The sequence below is a fragment of the Momordica charantia genome, assembly GCF_013281855.1.
Source record: "Momordica charantia cultivar OHB3-1 chromosome 9 unlocalized genomic scaffold, Mcharantia_2.0 BLBB01000009.1, whole genome shotgun sequence".
Lineage (NCBI taxonomy): Eukaryota > Viridiplantae > Streptophyta > Magnoliopsida > Cucurbitales > Cucurbitaceae > Momordica > Momordica charantia.
This window is the reverse complement of record NW_028275167.1, coordinates 1,642,605-1,660,244: the sequence shown is the minus strand read 5'-3', so window position 1 is coordinate 1,660,244 and position 17,640 is coordinate 1,642,605. Positions and strand designations below refer to the sequence as shown.

The following is a 17,640-nucleotide window of genomic DNA, read 5'->3' as shown; positions in this document are numbered from 1 at the left end:
TTGGTCCACTTCTCTGTGTTAATCCTGAATGGTAAGCATATTGTAGCTAATTAATCCAACACTATTTGCTTCATCTCCCTCTTTATTCTACTTCCCAACACCTTCCCCAGCAATCATTGAGTTATTAACTGCAAAAAAGAGAACTTCTGTTTCTTTCTCTGAGAATCTGATCTTCTGAGGGTTCACTGACAGCCACATGTATCAGGAAATCATATGATGTGGCTCTCATTCATTCATTCATCAATCTTCCTATCCTGGCATTGAGTGAATGTCACTGCAACTTGCAGTAGTGGAACCGATTCGTACGTTCTATATAAACCCCATGAAACTCATCAAGAAACTACACCATTCCCAAAAAGGAAACCACTGTAACCAAACTCACTCTCCCAAAAATGCTTCACGCCCTCTTCATCATTTCCCTCCTCTTCTCTCTTTCCAATGCAGCAGTTCAAGACTTCTGCGTTGGCGATCTGAAAGGTCCACAGGGGCCAGCAGGCTACTCCTGCAAGAGCGCCGATAAGGTGATAGTAGACGACTTTGTGTTTTCAGGCTTACGAGCTGCTGGAAACATATCGAGTCTAATCAAAGCTGCTGTCACCCCAGCATTTGTGGAGCAGTACCCAGGTGTGAATGGCCTCGGTCTCTCGGCTGCTCGGTTAGACTTGGCTCCTGGAGGAGTTGTACCACTTCACACGCACCCAGGAGCTTCAGAATTGCTGATTGTGACACAGGGTATCGTTGAGGCTGGTTTTATCTCTTCCGCTAATGCTGTCTACGTGAAGACTCTGAAGAAGGGAGACCTCATGGTTTTCCCACAAGGATTGCTGCATTTTCAGATTAATGCCGGTGGGGTGACTGCCGTTGCTTTTCCTGTATTTAGTAGCCCAAGCCCTGGCCTCCAAATCACCGACTTTGCACTATTTGCCAACGACTTGAGCACGGACTTGGTGGTGAAGACAACTTTCCTCGACCCGGATCAAGTGAAAAAGCTTAAGGCTGTTCTTGGCGGGAGTGGTTAGAATTGGCCAACGATGCGCTTGCTTTACTCATCCTGCATTTCCAAGTAAACAAAATGGATTCATGTTTATTTTTCCGTTGCTATCATTTTAAATTCGATTTGACTAGCAGTGTCTCCCCTTCCCCCCACCACCAATTCTAGTGTTCATGGGCTTGATTTGCTTTTGAGAAGATAAAAAGTATTCAGTTTCTTGCACTTCAATATCCAAATTGATTGGACTTCAACTTAAAATCTTTTAAATTCAAGCAGAATGGTCCGAGATACACATTTATCCGTGTTCAGATAAAAATCTTAGCTAAAGAACAGCTTCCACATATACCTCCACTAGGAATTAAAAAACGAGTCCTTGGGGCTGAAATGACAGAGAAATGACCATATCAAATGGGAGAACGAGTTTGAACCATTACTGATAACAAAGGGAAAAGAATCTTTCAAAAGGTAGAATGTTTGCAATCATGAGAGGAAGTTCAGAGATAAATTTAGTAGATGGATAAGGAAGGATGGTACAGGAATGAAAGAAACTGATGAACTAACAGATCCAGGCTCAAGTCAACTTTAGTTTCTCAGACATCCAATCATGACACTAGATCAACAACAAATGCAAATAAAATATGACTAAGGACATATAATTTTTTCAATATTTGGGGAGAACAAAAAGGGGTTAAGACAGATGTTTCATATTCTAAGGACAAATAACTAATACGTTTAAGCCTCTCTCCTCAACAGCGCTCGGAACTGTAGCAAACAAAGACTTCGAATATTTTAATAAAAGAGAGACAAAAAAAAAAAAACCATGGCTAAAAGTTTCAAAGATTCCTCCCACCAATCCCCACTCATAGATCCCAACCACCACTGCATATTTTTGACAATACAAAAGAATGATGAGTTAACAACCCAGGTTGAGGAACAGACAGTACCTGACTTTTATATAAACTTTTAAAAACCTCAACCAAACATCAAATCCTCCAAAAGAACAGCACAAATAGCTTAGAAAATACCCCACCATTGTCTGTTTATAAAGGGCGTAAGTGACCTCTTGCTTTATTTTATTGCATTCTACGAAAACATTATTTGGCTCTATCCTAATCTTTAGTCAATGATTAAATCCACCTTCTCCCTCTCCCATCAAAAGGGTCTCTAAGCCTCTTCCCCTCTCTCTGAAATATTTGATCACCAAGCAAAATGACCATTGAAGAACCAGGGCCAAACCACCCTTCAGATCACATATTGGACTGGTTAGAGGATTCAGCTCCTTTCTTTTCCCCATTCCTGGACGAGACTTACAACTCTAGCTCTATAAACTGCTATCAATGGTGGGATGAGAGCCAAAACATAGGCCAAGATCTGATTAATGGCTGTCTCAGTAGCTCCCCTGCCGCTGCCACCACAGACAGTACTACACCACCAAACACTACCAGTTTGACGCCATCGGATTTGTCAAAGAAAAGGAAAGCCCCAGATGACACAGGTCATAAGACAACACAACCCCATCAGAACCCAAGGAAGAACCAGAACAATCAGAGCAAAAATGGTGCAGATAAAGGCGGTGGGGGGGTGGTAAAGAAGTCAGTGGGGAACAAGAAAAGTTCATCAAAATCCACAGGAAATAATTATAATAACGGAAGTAACAAGGAAGGAAGGTGGGCGGAGCAATTGCTAAATCCCTGTGCAAATGCTATCATAAAAGGAGATGCGACACGAGTACATCACCTTATTTGTGTTCTGCAAGAGCTCGCTTCCCCCACCGGCGACGCCAATCACCGGCTCGCCGATCATGGTCTCCGAGCTCTGGCCCATCACCTGTCCTCCAATTCATCATCTTCTTCTTCCACACTTGCGCCGGTGGTTAATTTCGCTTCGACGGACGCGCGATTCTTCCAGCGGTCGTTGATCAAATTCCACGAGGTGAGTCCCTGGTTTGCTCTTCCGAACAACATCGCGAATTCTTCAATCCTCCACACTCTCTCTGAAGAACCTAATCTCTCGCGCAATCTTCACATTCTTGACATTGGGGTTTCTCACGGTGTGCAATGGCCGACGCTGCTCGAGGCCTTGACTCGCCGTTCCGGTGGGCCTCCGCCGCTAATTCGGCTCACAGTTGTCGCTCCCACCGTCGAACACGACCAAACTGCGGAGACGCCGTTCTCCATTGGTCCACCGGGAGACAACATCTCCTCTCGGCTACTTAGTTTCGCCAAATCCTTGAACATCAATTTACAGATCAACCGCCTCGACAATCACTCGTTACAGAACTTAAATTCGCAAGTAATCGGTAAGTTCCGGGACGAAATTTTGATCGTTTGCGCACACTTCAGACTCCACCAGTTGAAACACCGCGCTCCAGACGAAAGAACAGAGTTCCTACGAAATCTGAGAAAAATGGAGCCAAATGCAGTGATTCTGAGCGAAAACAACATAGCATGTAGCTGCAGCAACTGCGGGAATTTCGACATCACATTCACTCGGCGAGTGGAGTACTTGTGGAGGTTTCTGGACTCGACGAGCTCCGCATTCAAAGGGCGAGAAAGCGACGAAAGAAGAGTGATGGAAGGAGAGGCGGCGAAGGCGTTGACGAATCAGGGCGAAATGAACGAGGAAAAGGAGAAATGGTACGAGAGAATGAGAAATGCAGGATTCGCTAGAAAATTCTTCGCAGAAGGCACCATTGATACGGCTCGAGCTTCCATGAGAAGATATGACAATAACTGGGAAATGAGAATGGAAGAGAAAGATGGATGCGTGGGGTTATGGTGGAAAGGGCAGCCAATTTCGTTTTGTTCGTTTTGGAAATTGGGAGCGAAACCCAATGGCGGTTAAAACAGTTATGGCTTCTTCTTCTTCTTCTTCTTCTTCTTCAATAATTTTCAGTGCAGAGTTCTGAAAGCTATAGAATCAAACCGCTGGTTTTTTATTGCTGATCTCTGCCATCTCTGTGCTTAGTTATGGCTTTGTTTTGGAATTTGGGTGTTTCAATTTAATTCTACAACTTACCATAATCTCTTGATTTCAGCTTCTTCTTCTTTCAAGTTCATCAAACTGTAACAAAATTGTCAAACGAGCAGTCTTGTTCAACTCAAATTCCCAAGCAACAAGAAGGCAAAAGAGAACTTCCTACTTCAGTTTTAAATACCCGATCAACGTGTGAAATGGAAATTTGAAATCTAACCTTTTGGTCGATAATATATGCCTAAACCAGAAGAGTACTAATAACAAAGCCAATATTGAAGTTTCTTTTCATATCACATATCAGCAAGTTACAAAGTGAAAAAAGAGGACATTATCTGGTATTTACATGAGCTATCACTCCAAATCTGGCTTTGGAAATTCTTTAACAACCAGCTCTGACATCAATGTTCAAAAAACAGACCCCATATTAAAAAAAAAAGAAAAGAAAAAAAGAGGAAAAGACATCCGGATCCCACTGCCCTCTGGAATCACTTGCACAGATACAAAATCTCATATATAATATACTAGTATCAGTATAAATGGTGTGACACAGATGAATGAGTTGAGGCAACTTCACATGCATGCTTACATAGATGTGTCATGGTTAGACTTGTAACCAGAAAAGGATAATTTGTTTCTCCTCATGAATCATATATCCGCACAGAACTACGGATCTGCTGGCGGCACACAGGACATTTAGGAGCTGATTCACGTTCGACTGATATGGCACAACGTTCGCAGCAAACTAAATGACCACATGGAATGAAAGCAGATCGTCTTCTCCTTGTAAGACAGATCACGCACAACTGTCCATCTGGAACGTCTACTACCTCGTCATTTGGACCGTGACGAATGCCAGCTACGTCGTCATCTGATGTAGCTCCAGAATCACTGTCAAAGGTAGTATCATTGCTTGAATCCTGTAACCGTCTCCCTTGCCTCCACTCTTTCCATCTATTCCAATTTCTGAAGAGAATGGATCCTAATGAGTTAGAATATTTGCTAAAACTTCTACAATTTGAGGATAATACTTGGGGACGGTCTCATAATTCATGCGCTACACAGTGAGTTTTATTCATCCCCGCATTCGAGGTTCAGTAAAGAACATTGGTGAATTCATTAAAGTAAAATAAACTCACGCCGAGACCAAAATAAATAAAGAACTGAAGAATGATTTCTATACTGCTTCCATTGTTATTTATGACAAGACTTATGCCCCTCACCAATAAGGTCAAGTCCAACAAACAAAGATGCACCAGGAAGTATAGTGCAAAGCAAAACAAAATTTCATGGAAGGTATATTAAGAGCGCATTGCTTTGCCTATTAAAATATAAAGACCAGTAAACCTCAAGACAGTTTGTCGAGAAAATAAAATAAAAGAAGGAAAGAAAACATACCTCGTAACAGAATAGCCAAGAATACCAATTGACAATGAACCGAGTACAATACTACTCCAGAACAGTAACCTTGTTTTGAAGACTAGATCCAAAATCATCTGATCCTTGGTCATTTCGGACCTGCAAAGCCAGTTACTCCAATGAAGATTATCTCGATGAACAAACAGGAATAGTTTTGTCCAATTAGACACTATTCCCCATATTCAACAAGGAAGAAATCGCAATACATGTCATGCACATTTAAAGTGAAATCAATCGATTCTCTTTTCTACTTCGGGTGGGTGGGGGAGAGACTAGCCATTTGTTTACATCACTGACGAGACAGAATGTGTTGACTAACTTACTTGGGTATAAACCAAAATCCACAATTCAACTAGAGCACTTTATATATATATATATATATATTGGGACCTACACATCTAATCCAGACGAGCTTATATATATTGGAACCTACACAACTGCAACCAATCCACACAATTTTCCATGAAGCTCCAGAAGACAACATGAGTTCTCTTTTTAAGCTTTCTACTCAGTGGCTTGATCCTAGGACCTAGCTAAAATCCCATCCAGAGCCCCAAACCCAAATCAATGGGGCTTGCCCCTTGGCAGACAGAACACATTTATTTTTAATTTATATGACTGAGTTTCTCCTCAAAAAAAAAACTATGTGACAGAGTCAAGAAAAAAATAAATGATATGCATCTATGATCTACCTATATAAATTAGGTTATGTAATCTCGGCCTTCTCAACTTTACTTCACTTCAAAATGTATAAACTTACAGGAAAAAGGGAAAATCCTTGCATGACTTTATCTCAGGAATTTCATTTCTAAAACTGCATACGCCAACAACACTGATATCTTTTCCTATTGGAAGTATTTTCTCCTCATCAAGCACACCAACCTTCAAAAATCGAGCATGATAAAGAATTTTTAGCTAAAATCCTTATAAAATAATTTGTTCAACTTCAATGAAAATTTCTGGATATAGATCGCCCAACTCACAGGGTACTCATGACCAAAAAGTGCCTGAAGGAATGTATAAGGAGTAGCACAAACGGGCTGCAGTTGATGATACACTGTTGTAAGAGGCAAGGGATGTCTTGAGCCATCCATGTTGACAACAACAAAATTAGAATACGGCAGCAAACCACCCTCAACAAGGACAAAAGGAACCTGTTAATAATTTCTCAAATATCAGCATCACATAAGACTGAATATGCAAACTGCATTTAGTTCTAGTATAATCACCATTGGGATATAGTTCCTGGCTGCTCAACCAGATATCTAAAATATAGACTTTACTTAGGAAAATCACAACCATAGCCGGAGCTGGAGGAAGCGCAAAGGCCACACATCAATCTCATATAAAGTAGATAAAAGATTTAGTTTTTATTAAACAATAAGTAAGCTACTAATTTCTTGACACTATTAGGCATGTGTTCAAGCCTACCCTGTTTAGATCCATTTCTTAAGAGGTGACACTTACAAACCTAAAGGTACATGGCTATATATACCGAAAAGATATTTTGTCTAAATTAAGGATAATGAAATGAGCGAATCAACCATAGCAATAACAGAGAGAAGCCTTGACTTTACCGTTCTAAGTGATGTTGACTCTTGCTTTCTAAAGGATCTTGCAAAAATTGCACGTAAATCAGAAGTCCATCCAAAAAAGCCTTTCCATTCGTTGAATATGCACTAAACAATGTCACAAGGAGACACTTTAGTTTTCAGAACGGGATATTATATACACGCATCCATACACTGAATAACAAAGGGGACAAAAAACAAACACTTGCTGAACCAGTGAGGTTAACATAGTTAATCCCAGCAAAAGAGGGATTCAATTTCCCCAATATTAAATTCATACGGAAATTATGTTGATTATATATAAATGAGTGATAGATCAAAATCATGCAAGCCAGAAGACCTATGCAGATGAATTCAACGGCCATTTCACTCGATCAGAGATCCTTCTCTTTCACTGTTCAGCCGGACTATAGTCATTTAATTACTGCCTCTTGAACTGAATACCTTGACAAGAGACCTTGTAATGTGCAAATAAAAAATTAACATACATAGGTTGTCGCCCAAAAACAAAATTGCAATTCTAGTGGTGTTATCAAATTACTCGACTATTGAGAAACCAATACATTATGCAGTAAGCTCTTCCAATTACTCGAAAATTGAGAAATTGAAGCAGGGTCTAACAGAAATACCAAAGGAGTTACCATTTGAGTACGCTGAATAATCACCGCTCTATCTCCGGACTCTTGAGAAATCAATACATTGGGCAGTAAGCTCTTCCAACTACCTTCCACAGACGATTTGGCCTCCACGGTGCCACGAACTACAACAAGCTTCTGATCGGACTCGGATTGCTTCGAATTCCCGTCGGAGCGGAGATCAGAAACTCTAACATTAGGAGCTTCGCGAAGATTGTTGAGAGCGGAACGGGAAGTAGTGAGTTTGAGGACGGTACGTACGGCAGCATAAGCTAGGGCTGCGCCCAAAACGGCTCCATCGAATGAGAAAGCAAACTGGGAGAGTAGGGAGACTAGGGCATGCTCCGGTGAGGACATGAGTGAATTCGGTGGTCTCTGAGGGGTGAAAAAAGTTCCCTCCTTCAATGCGGCGGAGACCGTGGCCGGCACAACCGCCGAGCAAGTAAAGAAACACCGCGGCGGCGGTTATGGCGGCGGTTTCCCGGCGAATGGCGGGAGATAACGCGGACCAACACAGACGAGATACGCACAAATTGGGAAGCGGGCGAATTTCCGTGCAAGTAACTCGCCCGTGTTGTGTTGCTTCGTCAATATCAATTTCCTCCCGTTTACTTGGATTGGAATATTGAAAACGAGATTAAATTAGAAAGAATTTCAATTAATTAACAAATTTAGATTGTCACGTACGTGACTTCTAATAATTCATGAGTTCGTAAATTTTGGGTTTGAAAATTTTAACGAAGCCCATTTCTCATACTTATCCAACCCAACGGCCCAATCATACTTTATTTACTAAAAAAGCAAAAACAAAAACAAAAAAGAAATTGTTAAACCCTGGCCGCCTCATGGCTCTCCTCCATCTTCACGCCTGCTAGCAGTTCAGTGGCACCATCCCCGCCGCCTCCTCCGCCGTGCTCTTCGCCGGCGCCGCCCACCCTCCGCCTCCCTTCACCATCGCCTTTGCCGCATCCTCCTCTCTCTTTGTCTCAGGTATTCTCTCTCTATTTCCAATATTTGTCTCTCGATTTCCATTCCTTACAATGGATGAACATCTGTATGCTCAAATCGAACCATTGGAAATCGGTTTTGCATAATCATGGACACTGGTTCGGTTGTTCATCCTTACCAATTGAGATTATAGTTTCTTTTGTCGAATTAGCCAAAAATGGAAGCTCAGTGTTCTTTCTCTCGGTTTTGCCCAAATTTATCTGTTTCATTCTTTCGATCTCCTAAACTTTCGTTCCTTCTGAAGCTTCCTTCTGCTTCTTCTTGTTCCTTCGCCCGATCATCTGTTCCGACTTCGCCTAGTGTTTGGCTCAAGAAGAATGTTGGTGTTAAGAAGAACTCTCAAATGGTTGTGAGGGTCAGTCTTGAAGGGGAAGTTTCTAGAACTGTAATTAGGAGGAAAAAACTTGCTGTCTTCGTCTCCGGCGGAGGCTCCAACTTCCGTTCCATACACGAGGCGTCTCTCGAAGGATCGATCAACGGAGATATTGTTGTTTTAGTTACTAACAAAATCGATTGCGGTGGTGCAGAATATGCAAGATCTAAGAACATTCCAGTTATTTTGTTCCCCAAAACAAAAGATGAACCTGATCGCTTGTCTCCTTCTGACCTTGTAGCTAACCTTAGAAGGCTCGAGATTGATTTCATTCTTCTTGCTGGATACCTAAAACTTATACCACTAGAATTGATCCAAGCTTATTCCAAATCTATTCTAAATATACACCCATCACTTCTTCCTGCTTTTGGAGGCAAAGGTTATTATGGAATGAAGGTGCATAAATCAGTGATTGCCTCTGGAGCCCGATATTCGGGTCCAACGATTCATTTTGTTGATGAGCACTTCGACACTGGACGGATTCTCGCTCAAAGAGTAGTTCCTGTGCTTGCAAATGATGCAGCACAGGATCTGGCAGCTAGAGTTCTTAAGGAGGAGCATTGTCTATATGTCGAGGTAGTAGCAGCGTTGTGCGAAGAACGGATCGTTTGGAGAGAAGACGGTGTTCCTCTCATTCAAAGCAAAGAAAATCCCAACGAATTCCTCTAACTAGCTGGGAAAATGCTCAAAATTCTGAGGTTGTCCATGTTTTCTCAGATTCTCTGTATTAATAATGGCTGCAAACCATGAAGTTTGAGCTTCCTCAGCATACAACAAATAAGAAGTTCTTTTCTTTTCTGCTTTGGTTCTTTTGAGTCATTTGATGGTATTTAACAGAGTTCTTATTTTTGTGTCATTTGTAAGCTGAAACCAAGTCTTAGTTTTTTTTAATAAGGAAGCTTAGTTTAAGGAGCCAGATTGTTGCCTCCATTTGTCTTCAACAGCACAGAATGGACAAGTTTTTAATGCTTCTTCGAGTAGTAGTGTTTTTAAATTTGACATCTTTTTACAAATGCCTTTGAAGATGAAACTCTCTCCAAAGGACAAGTGATGGCAGCTCAATGGTTTGCAGTTCATGCATTCCCTTTCGAGTTATTAGTCTGACCCCTGCCTCGAGTCTACTCCGGGCATTTACAGTGAGAGTTTGACTTGAGACGTTGAACACATGTTTGCCTTGTTTGTTCACGTGTTGGTCAAATTTATTGGTTTCAACACACATACACAATTTTCTCTTTCTAAACCATCCACTTCAACAAAATACAATTTGATGGGTGACTTATATATAGTAAAGAATTATGAAAAATGCTTTTAATTAGTCCAGAACAATTTGTATTTTTCAAAATCTAAACATATGATCAATTCTACGAATCTAGGTTTTGTATGCCGAAGTACTAATAGTTTAGTGTATGTATGTTTAGGGATTTCTTTTTTGTTATACATTCTATTCTAAACAACTAACTTTCTATAATACAATTACAATTAAGGGCGGCAGACATAACTTTGAATGAATTATGGGGTCAGCAATACACTCACGTAGGTTATTCCTATAATCGATGTCTCGTCTCGAATACGACCTCCTCTAATGTGTTGTAGGTCAGCAATAAAGAGAGATTAGTCCCTGAGGAAGTGATGATGTGATTGACAATAAGATATGTTTTGTACTAAGTTGTAAATATATTATATTTTAATTTAAAAATTGACAATAAGATATGTTTTGTACTAAGTTGTAAATATATTATATTTTAATTTAAAAATAACGTTGAATCTCTCACCCTTCAATTATTGAACTAAAAAAATGATAAAATTATTAAGACAAATATATATTAACCTAAATTAAATCCTACCCATGTCTAACTATCTTGTGATCAAGTTTAAAATAAAACATCGTCAACTACGTTATTCTAACTTTTTATTTATGATAATCAAATAATTTTTCATGAAATATAGATACTTAGTTTTTCTTTTTCTTTTCATTGAGTAATGTGAGGGTGAGATCGAACTCACAACCTTTTTCGAAGATATACGTTAATTATCACTGCTGTAGCAATCTAACTACTTAAAAATTGTGGCTTCATATTCCTCCTCCTTGCAAGGGCATATATTAATATGACCTTATTGAATTACAATATGAACATTGTCCAAAAAAAAACATTATGACCATTCTAACCCTCCGTCGCACTTTTCAAGTTCCTTCACCACTCTCGATTTGTCTCTCCCTCATTTTGTAGTTCAGTTCGGTCGGCGCTGCTTTAGACTATTATCGTTTCGACGCAAATTTTGTTTGTTTTTAAGTTTATTTTCGGTCGGTTCCTTCAGTTTCGATTTTACTGATAAACGGGATCGTTAACACCCCGTATTTGTTAGGGCTACGAACTTTGTGGTTTGAATTCTCCAAACGATGAGTCGTGGAACTGGAGGTGGATATGACAACCAAAACACGAATTTCTCTCCCGAAGCTCGACCTTCACAACTGGGTATGTCTCTACTTATTTCTCTTCCATTCATGATCCTTACTTATTGTCCAGTTTTATTCAATTCTTATAGGTGTTCTGAGATTTTAGGGCAACGGGTCCAGAATTGATTTTTAAGTTTGTTTAGCGGTCGAATTTTCCGTGTTTGATCCCTCATAGATGGGAGGGAAAATCTGATTGTGGGTTTCTTTTTATGTTTTTCCATTCTCGAATTGCTGAATCATAGCTCTTGAAGCAAAAAGGTAGCATGCAATTTAGAAATTTCGTTTTCTCACATTGCTGGAAGGTACTGTAATCTTGATAGGCAATGGATTTTTAGTTTGAGAGGCCAATTTGCTTTCGTCCTCTGTTTATTTTCAAGCTTTTAGGTCAAACAATGGATCTTCCATCTACCTACTACTCCTTCCAAAACAATGTTATCAATGAAAGCCATTGAATTCATCTCCATGTATTGCTGTATGTGATAATTGACTGGGATTTTTCATACCATAGTTTAAATTCTATTTGATCACTAGACAGACCTATACGTTTCTTTTATTTTGGTTCTTAAATTTCCTAATATACTATTCTGTATCAAATTTTTTTTTTTTTTTTGAAAAATTTAGAGAAGAGAGTAAAACAGAAAATAAGCATGAAGGGTTTGAACCTGTAATATTAATCACTTCATAATTTCTCAAATTTACAGTGTAAAACAAGCTGGTTATGTTCTGTGGACTATCAGTTTAGAAAATTACAAGAGATGTAAATTTATTGTGCAGGTGAAAGGGGCAGTAAGGAAGTGACTGAGGGGGACGAGGACCTGCCAAGGGATGCAAGGATTGTGAAAGCACTTCTGAAATCAATGGGAGTAGAAGATTATGAACCGCGTGTTATACACCAGTTTCTTGAGCTGTGGTACCGTTATGTCGTTGATGTATTGACGGATGCACAAGTTTACTCGGAGCACGCATGCAAGGCTGCTATTGACTGTGATGATGTGAAGCTTGCCATTCAGTCAAAAGTTAATTTCAGCTTCTCACAACCTCCTCCAAGAGAGGTAACATGGCTCGATAGTCCCAACCCAACTAGATGCAATTTATTTCTCTTCTTTTGTTGCAATTTATTTCTCTTCTTTTGACTGAAGTAATAAACGGGTGGTGAGTGTAAGTGGTTTTCCAATTAACCGAAGACGATTCTTATTTCTAGAGTGAATTTTTGGACAACAGCTGAGCCACTGATATAGGACTAACTGATAGGATGTCTTTTGAAATGTAAATTATTCGAGCAAAATGGAAATTGTGGATTCATATTAAGTTACTGCAGCTTAGAACCGAACCATTGTATAGTGATCAGAAGTGAGCTATTCTTCTTATTTCTAGAGTGAATTTTTGGACAACAGTTAAAGCTCTTATATACGATTGACTGATAAGTTTTTTTCTTTTAAATGGAAATTATGATAAGTTACTGCAGCTTAGAACCGAACCATCATCTCATTAATGAGAAATAAAAGTAATAGCAGCAGCCAGAAGTGAGCTAATCGTGTATGTGAAAGAACATGTAGTGTCGAAGGAGGCTTAGATGTGGAATATTAATGGATTTCCCTTGCTATCTTATCTCCCATTAGAAGAAAGTGTTTAACCATCTGTTTTTTTTTTTTTTCCGTCAGGTTCTTCTAGAGCTGGCCAGGAACAGGAACAAAATTCCATTGCCAAGGACAATTGGCGGGCCTGGTATCGCCCTTCCGCCCGACCTAGACGCATTGGTCAGTCCCAACTACCAACTGGCAATCCCAAAGAAGCAGCCAGTTGAAACCATGGAGGAAACGGAAGAGGAGGAAAACGTCGATTTCGCTTCGTCGCAAGAACCAAGCACAGAAGTACCACAACATACCCCACAGAGAGTATCCTTCCCATTGGCAAAACGTCCAAAAATAACATAGTTGTTTTTCTTCTTGGTCGCCTTCCTCCCAACTTCCCCTATGAAAAAGTTCTTCACACACGTTCATCTGAAGTTGGCTGGAGCTTTGTTGGATCTCATCATACCGTGTTCGAACCGGATCTATTGTATAATATAACGTTGTTGCTGTTAATTAAAAGACTTCAGTGATTCTCTCTTTCTAGCATTTTGTCAATTCCAAAGGAATCAATGAGAATGGAATATGGACGTTTCTTTCCCACTTTTGTGGAGGCATGGTATCACGGGTCTAAAAGTTGTCTGTCAAAATCAAAATTAAATGTAAGCCAACACATGAAGTTTTCTTTTTTAAGGACATCATATTAAAGAAAGATTAGGTTCTGAAAATGAAATTCTACAAGAATGAGCTCCATGATTTTGAACTTTGTTGAATTTCAGTTAGTCATCTATTTCTTGGTACAGAACTATTGGGAGTTGTTCTGTACAAAGACCACTTATATACAAGAATAATTTGATCATCACTAAACGTATATCATAGGCAAACTAAGGTATGGTCAGCTGCAGAAACCAACAGTGTTGGGAGCAGCCGGGGATGGTCCCGTGTTTGAAACCGTAATCCCTCGGTCGTACATTCGCTGGATTTCTTCCCTGTACTCCGTCAATGACTTGTCGGGGATGGCTGGAGTTAACTCTACCACATCACCCATCTTCAGCTTGCACTTTGGATCGTTCACTCGCTCATGGTTTAGCCTCGGCCTCAAATCTTCTTTCATGGGGAAGCCACCATGGGAGGCCCATCTTGAACTTCCTCGCCCACATCTTTCCATCAAGTCCATGATAGTTGAATTTGCAGGAAACTCTTGCACTGACATCTGCAGTATTCAAACATCGTCATTGTTAGACTGCATCACACAACCGAAATCAAGAACCTAGCACTAATGTAACAGGAAAAAGGGGTAACGAACCTTGTCGTTCTCAATCGTTATGACGAAAATAGGTCCATCCTGGCCATCACATTGAGTTTTGTATGAATATGGACAGCCTTCGGAATGAGAAGGGAATTTGCAGGGTGGTTTGATTGAATCAGCAGAGCCAATGGACGATCCATCTTTGCTCATAGCCAGACACTGCCAAGTGACAACCCATCGGGCCCATTCAACCATCTGAACGACGAAAGGAGAGTATTCGCTGTCGCCCTCCTTATATCTCCAATGAGCTGCAATCCCAAACTCAGCTTGCAAATGCATCTCTTTCGTCCTAATTTGAACTTCAAGGGGCGCCATGTCTTCACCCATCACGACCGTGTGTAGAGATCGATACCTTCAAATCGTCCAGTCAAGTTAGAAGTGGAATGCGAGAGAGAGATGGAAAGAAAACAAAAAAAGAACACAGGAAAAGCTGCCATTTCTTGAGCCACAACATACCCATTAAACTTTGGATGGCTAATATAATCTTTGCACCGCCCGGGCACTTCAGACCACAACTGGTGAACTATTCTTAAAGCTCTCTGGCAGTCTTCTTCATTTTTTACAATAAGCCTTAAGCCGTGAATGTCGTGGATTTCATCCATGGTCAACTTCTTTCTGTAAATAACAAGGAAAAGTGCACACTTTTAGTGAGCCATCACTATGCAAGATTCATGTCAGAATTCATAACCATCAGATCATGGAAAAACAAGCTCTTTAACTTGAAGTTTTGATAGACTTATTTAAGATCTGGGTTCTTTTCACCATAAAAATGTTTATTTCCAAAGCTGAAAACTTAAGGATTTTGGCTGTTAAATAGAATATGCAACAGACTAGAGGTGAAATGGAGAGTAGAGAGAGAACGTACCTCAACATTTTTAAGTAAATGCTGTATAAGCTCTTATTGCGTCCAGATAAGAGATGGTAAGAAATCCCTTCATCCTTAAGAGCCTGATCTAATTTCTCAATTGCAGAAGTTATCATTGCAGAATCAAATGAATCCACAAGTTTCGACGACAGTTCTTTATGCTCTTCAGGATGGAGATGCTTAAAGCATAAATTTTCCAACTGCTCCTTCCAACTCAATATTCCTAAGCGATTAGCCAATGGTACAAAAATTTCCAAAGTCTCCTTGGCAAATCTTAATCGTTTTGTCGATGGCAATGCATCTAATGTCATCATATTATGTAGACGATCAGCCAATTTAACAAGAACAGCCCGAGTATCTGCCATGGCAAGGAACATGGTATGCAAGCGATCTGCCTCGACGGTTTTGTTGGCAGTATTGTTCTCACGTGCAAGTTTGCTCAAATGACTTAGCTGAGACACCTAAACCCATTACAAAGTGAAAATTTAGAATACAAAAACTTTGGAGTAATGTCGAGAGTATAAAACGCATAGGACAGAACTGTATGAGAAAATAAAAACTTGAGAACCAAAAGATTGCATCCAACAGGTAAAAGCAAACTAAGATCAGTTCTAATACAGATCCACAATTTAACCACAATGATTTCATTTCACCACACGCTCTAATAATAGTTAAATCACAAAACACACTCCCCATGTGGTCACATATCCAGAGCTCAGAGCCATTAAATCCAATCAACCTTCATAGATTATGAAAGAAAATTTTGCTCACCTCTTCAACTAAATCAGCAACCCCAGCTCCGGCTGTCCCTAAAATGTAGTCATAACACATGAAAGAATCATCCAGCACATCGTGCAGAAGCCCAGCAGCCACCACCGTGGAATTTGCACCGATCAATGCCAGCAACATCGCCGTTTCCACACAATGTTGTAAATATGGATCTCCACTGGCTCGCATCTGCAAAAGAAACCATACAAATTCAATCATCTTCGCTCATGCCACAGATTGAAACAGGAGAAAAAAGTTCATCAAAATGAATTCAATTACTTGTCCTCTATGCGCCTTCTCGGCTTCGTAAAACGCCTTGATCACAAATTCATCGAGAAAGATCTTATGCCTCATTTGTGCTCCAAGAAGCATATCCCTTGCGTATGGCTCCGAAGTGGACTCCGCAAACCCATCTTCCAAATTAAAAGTCAACTCATCCATGAGCACAGCCGATGAGCTCACATCGAGAGCATTCCTGTGAACATCCACATACGATCCCGAAGCATTCCTCAAGAACCCATTGAAGAACCCGTTGGACCCAACTCCAATCGAGCTCTCGAAATTAACTTCCCCACTCTTCTCTCGCGAAATCCACATCGGAGGACTTTTCGCCGACGAACCAACTCCACTACTACAACACGAAACCGGTCCCTGAAACACCGACACCGGGCTCGAATCCCTAGTCAATGAAGACCCCAAATATTTGCTCGAAGAATATCGAAATGAGCTGCTCAAGTCCTCCCCTCTATCATGCCATAACGATCCCAATTCCTCCCCGCAACCGGAAAAGCCCGCCGTCGATGAGACATGCCTTACCGGGGACGCGGAGAATAGGCACGACAGCCCACCGGCCGCCGGCTTCTGGGATGCGGATGCCGTTGACGGCGCCGACGAAGATCGAGAACCGATTTCGAAATCGAATGATGCATGAGCATTGATCTGGCAAGGATGCGTAGAGCAAATACTGCTCGCTGGGCCCGCGTATAGAGCTATAGTTGGAACTCCCATGATCTAGGGCAAAAAGTCACTTTCGTCTCCCGCTCAGATCGCAGTCGCACACCCAAATAAGTTCTTGAGATCAGAAAACAATTCTGTTCGAATCAAATTTCCTCAACGACCGAACTAATTTCCTCGCTAATCCGTTACCAATTCCACGGAAAAATATACGTGCGTATGATTACAGAACGAGCAACTTTCTGAAATGACCGAAAACTGTTCTTTCCCGGAAAGTATAAATTGGTATCAACCTTAACAGAAGTACCACGAATCGAACAATTTTATACAGAGAAGAGATGAAAGAAATAAACAATAGACTACAAAAAATTTCCTCAATGACCCACTAATCTAACCTAATCGATAAACCCAGATCAGTACTACAATCGAATCAAAGAGCATCAACTTTCTGAGAGACCTGAAATTTTGCCCTCGGAAAGCAGAGAATCGGTACCGAAGTAATTAACGAAGGAAGAACAAAACAACCAAAAATTTCTAGATCGTATAGAACAATATGTACAGATTTATAGAAGTTGAGCTGAAATTGAGAGATGAAGGAGAAAACGCCCCGCAATCGAAGTGGAATTACGACAAAAAAATCGAAGAAGAAGTGTCAAAGAAGAACAGGGAATTGGTGAGGAGAGATTGAAAGGAACAGGGAGAGCTTCCTACGATATTCACAGAATCCGTGTCCGTGACCGAGTTCTATTTA

The 17,640-nt window shown here is 40.5% G+C and overlaps 6 protein-coding genes across 6 annotated transcripts; 4 read left to right on the top strand and 2 right to left on the bottom strand.

The window, feature by feature from the left end:
• The first annotated feature begins 324 nt into the window (after positions 1-324).
• Positions 325-1,213, top strand: GER1 (germin-like protein 1). Its single transcript, XM_022292688.2, has one exon. The coding sequence runs from the start codon at positions 393-395 to the stop codon at positions 1,017-1,019; it is 627 nt and encodes a 208-aa protein (XP_022148380.1). The 5' UTR covers positions 325-392; the 3' UTR covers positions 1,020-1,213.
• A 73-nt stretch (positions 1,214-1,286) lies between these two features.
• Positions 1,287-4,416, top strand: LOC111017018 (GRAS family transcription factor). The gene has a single exon (XM_022292650.2). The coding sequence runs from the start codon at positions 2,201-2,203 to the stop codon at positions 3,833-3,835; it is 1,635 nt and encodes a 544-aa protein (XP_022148342.2). The 5' UTR covers positions 1,287-2,200; the 3' UTR covers positions 3,836-4,416.
• On the bottom strand, positions 4,238-8,216 carry SPL2 (E3 Ubiquitin ligase family protein). Its single transcript, XM_022292664.2, has 6 exons — positions 7,596-8,216; positions 6,961-7,062; positions 6,367-6,537; positions 6,144-6,265; positions 5,363-5,482; positions 4,238-4,930 (listed from the first exon to the last, which is right to left on the bottom strand). The coding sequence occupies exons 1-6, from the start codon at positions 7,944-7,946 to the stop codon at positions 4,606-4,608; spliced, it is 1,191 nt and encodes a 396-aa protein (XP_022148356.1). The 5' UTR covers positions 7,947-8,216; the 3' UTR covers positions 4,238-4,605.
• Positions 8,217-8,413: 197 nt separating this feature from the next.
• TAFII21 (TATA binding protein associated factor 21kDa subunit) lies at positions 8,414-13,596 on the top strand. Its single transcript, XM_022288983.2, has 4 exons — positions 8,414-8,579; positions 11,335-11,444; positions 12,200-12,477; positions 13,087-13,596. The coding sequence occupies exons 2-4, from the start codon at positions 11,369-11,371 to the stop codon at positions 13,357-13,359; spliced, it is 627 nt and encodes a 208-aa protein (XP_022144675.1). The 5' UTR covers positions 8,414-8,579; positions 11,335-11,368; the 3' UTR covers positions 13,360-13,596.
• On the top strand, positions 8,578-9,940 carry LOC111022206 (Formyl transferase). Its single transcript, XM_022299385.2, has one exon. The coding sequence runs from the start codon at positions 8,755-8,757 to the stop codon at positions 9,637-9,639; it is 885 nt and encodes a 294-aa protein (XP_022155077.1). The 5' UTR covers positions 8,578-8,754; the 3' UTR covers positions 9,640-9,940.
• A 130-nt stretch (positions 13,597-13,726) lies between the features above and the next one.
• On the bottom strand, positions 13,727-17,640 carry RSH3 (RELA/SPOT homolog 3). Its single transcript, XM_022288971.2, has 6 exons — positions 16,215-17,640; positions 15,939-16,124; positions 15,168-15,628; positions 14,759-14,917; positions 14,300-14,654; positions 13,727-14,206 (listed from the first exon to the last, which is right to left on the bottom strand). The coding sequence occupies exons 1-6, from the start codon at positions 16,941-16,943 to the stop codon at positions 13,889-13,891; spliced, it is 2,208 nt and encodes a 735-aa protein (XP_022144663.1). The 5' UTR covers positions 16,944-17,640; the 3' UTR covers positions 13,727-13,888.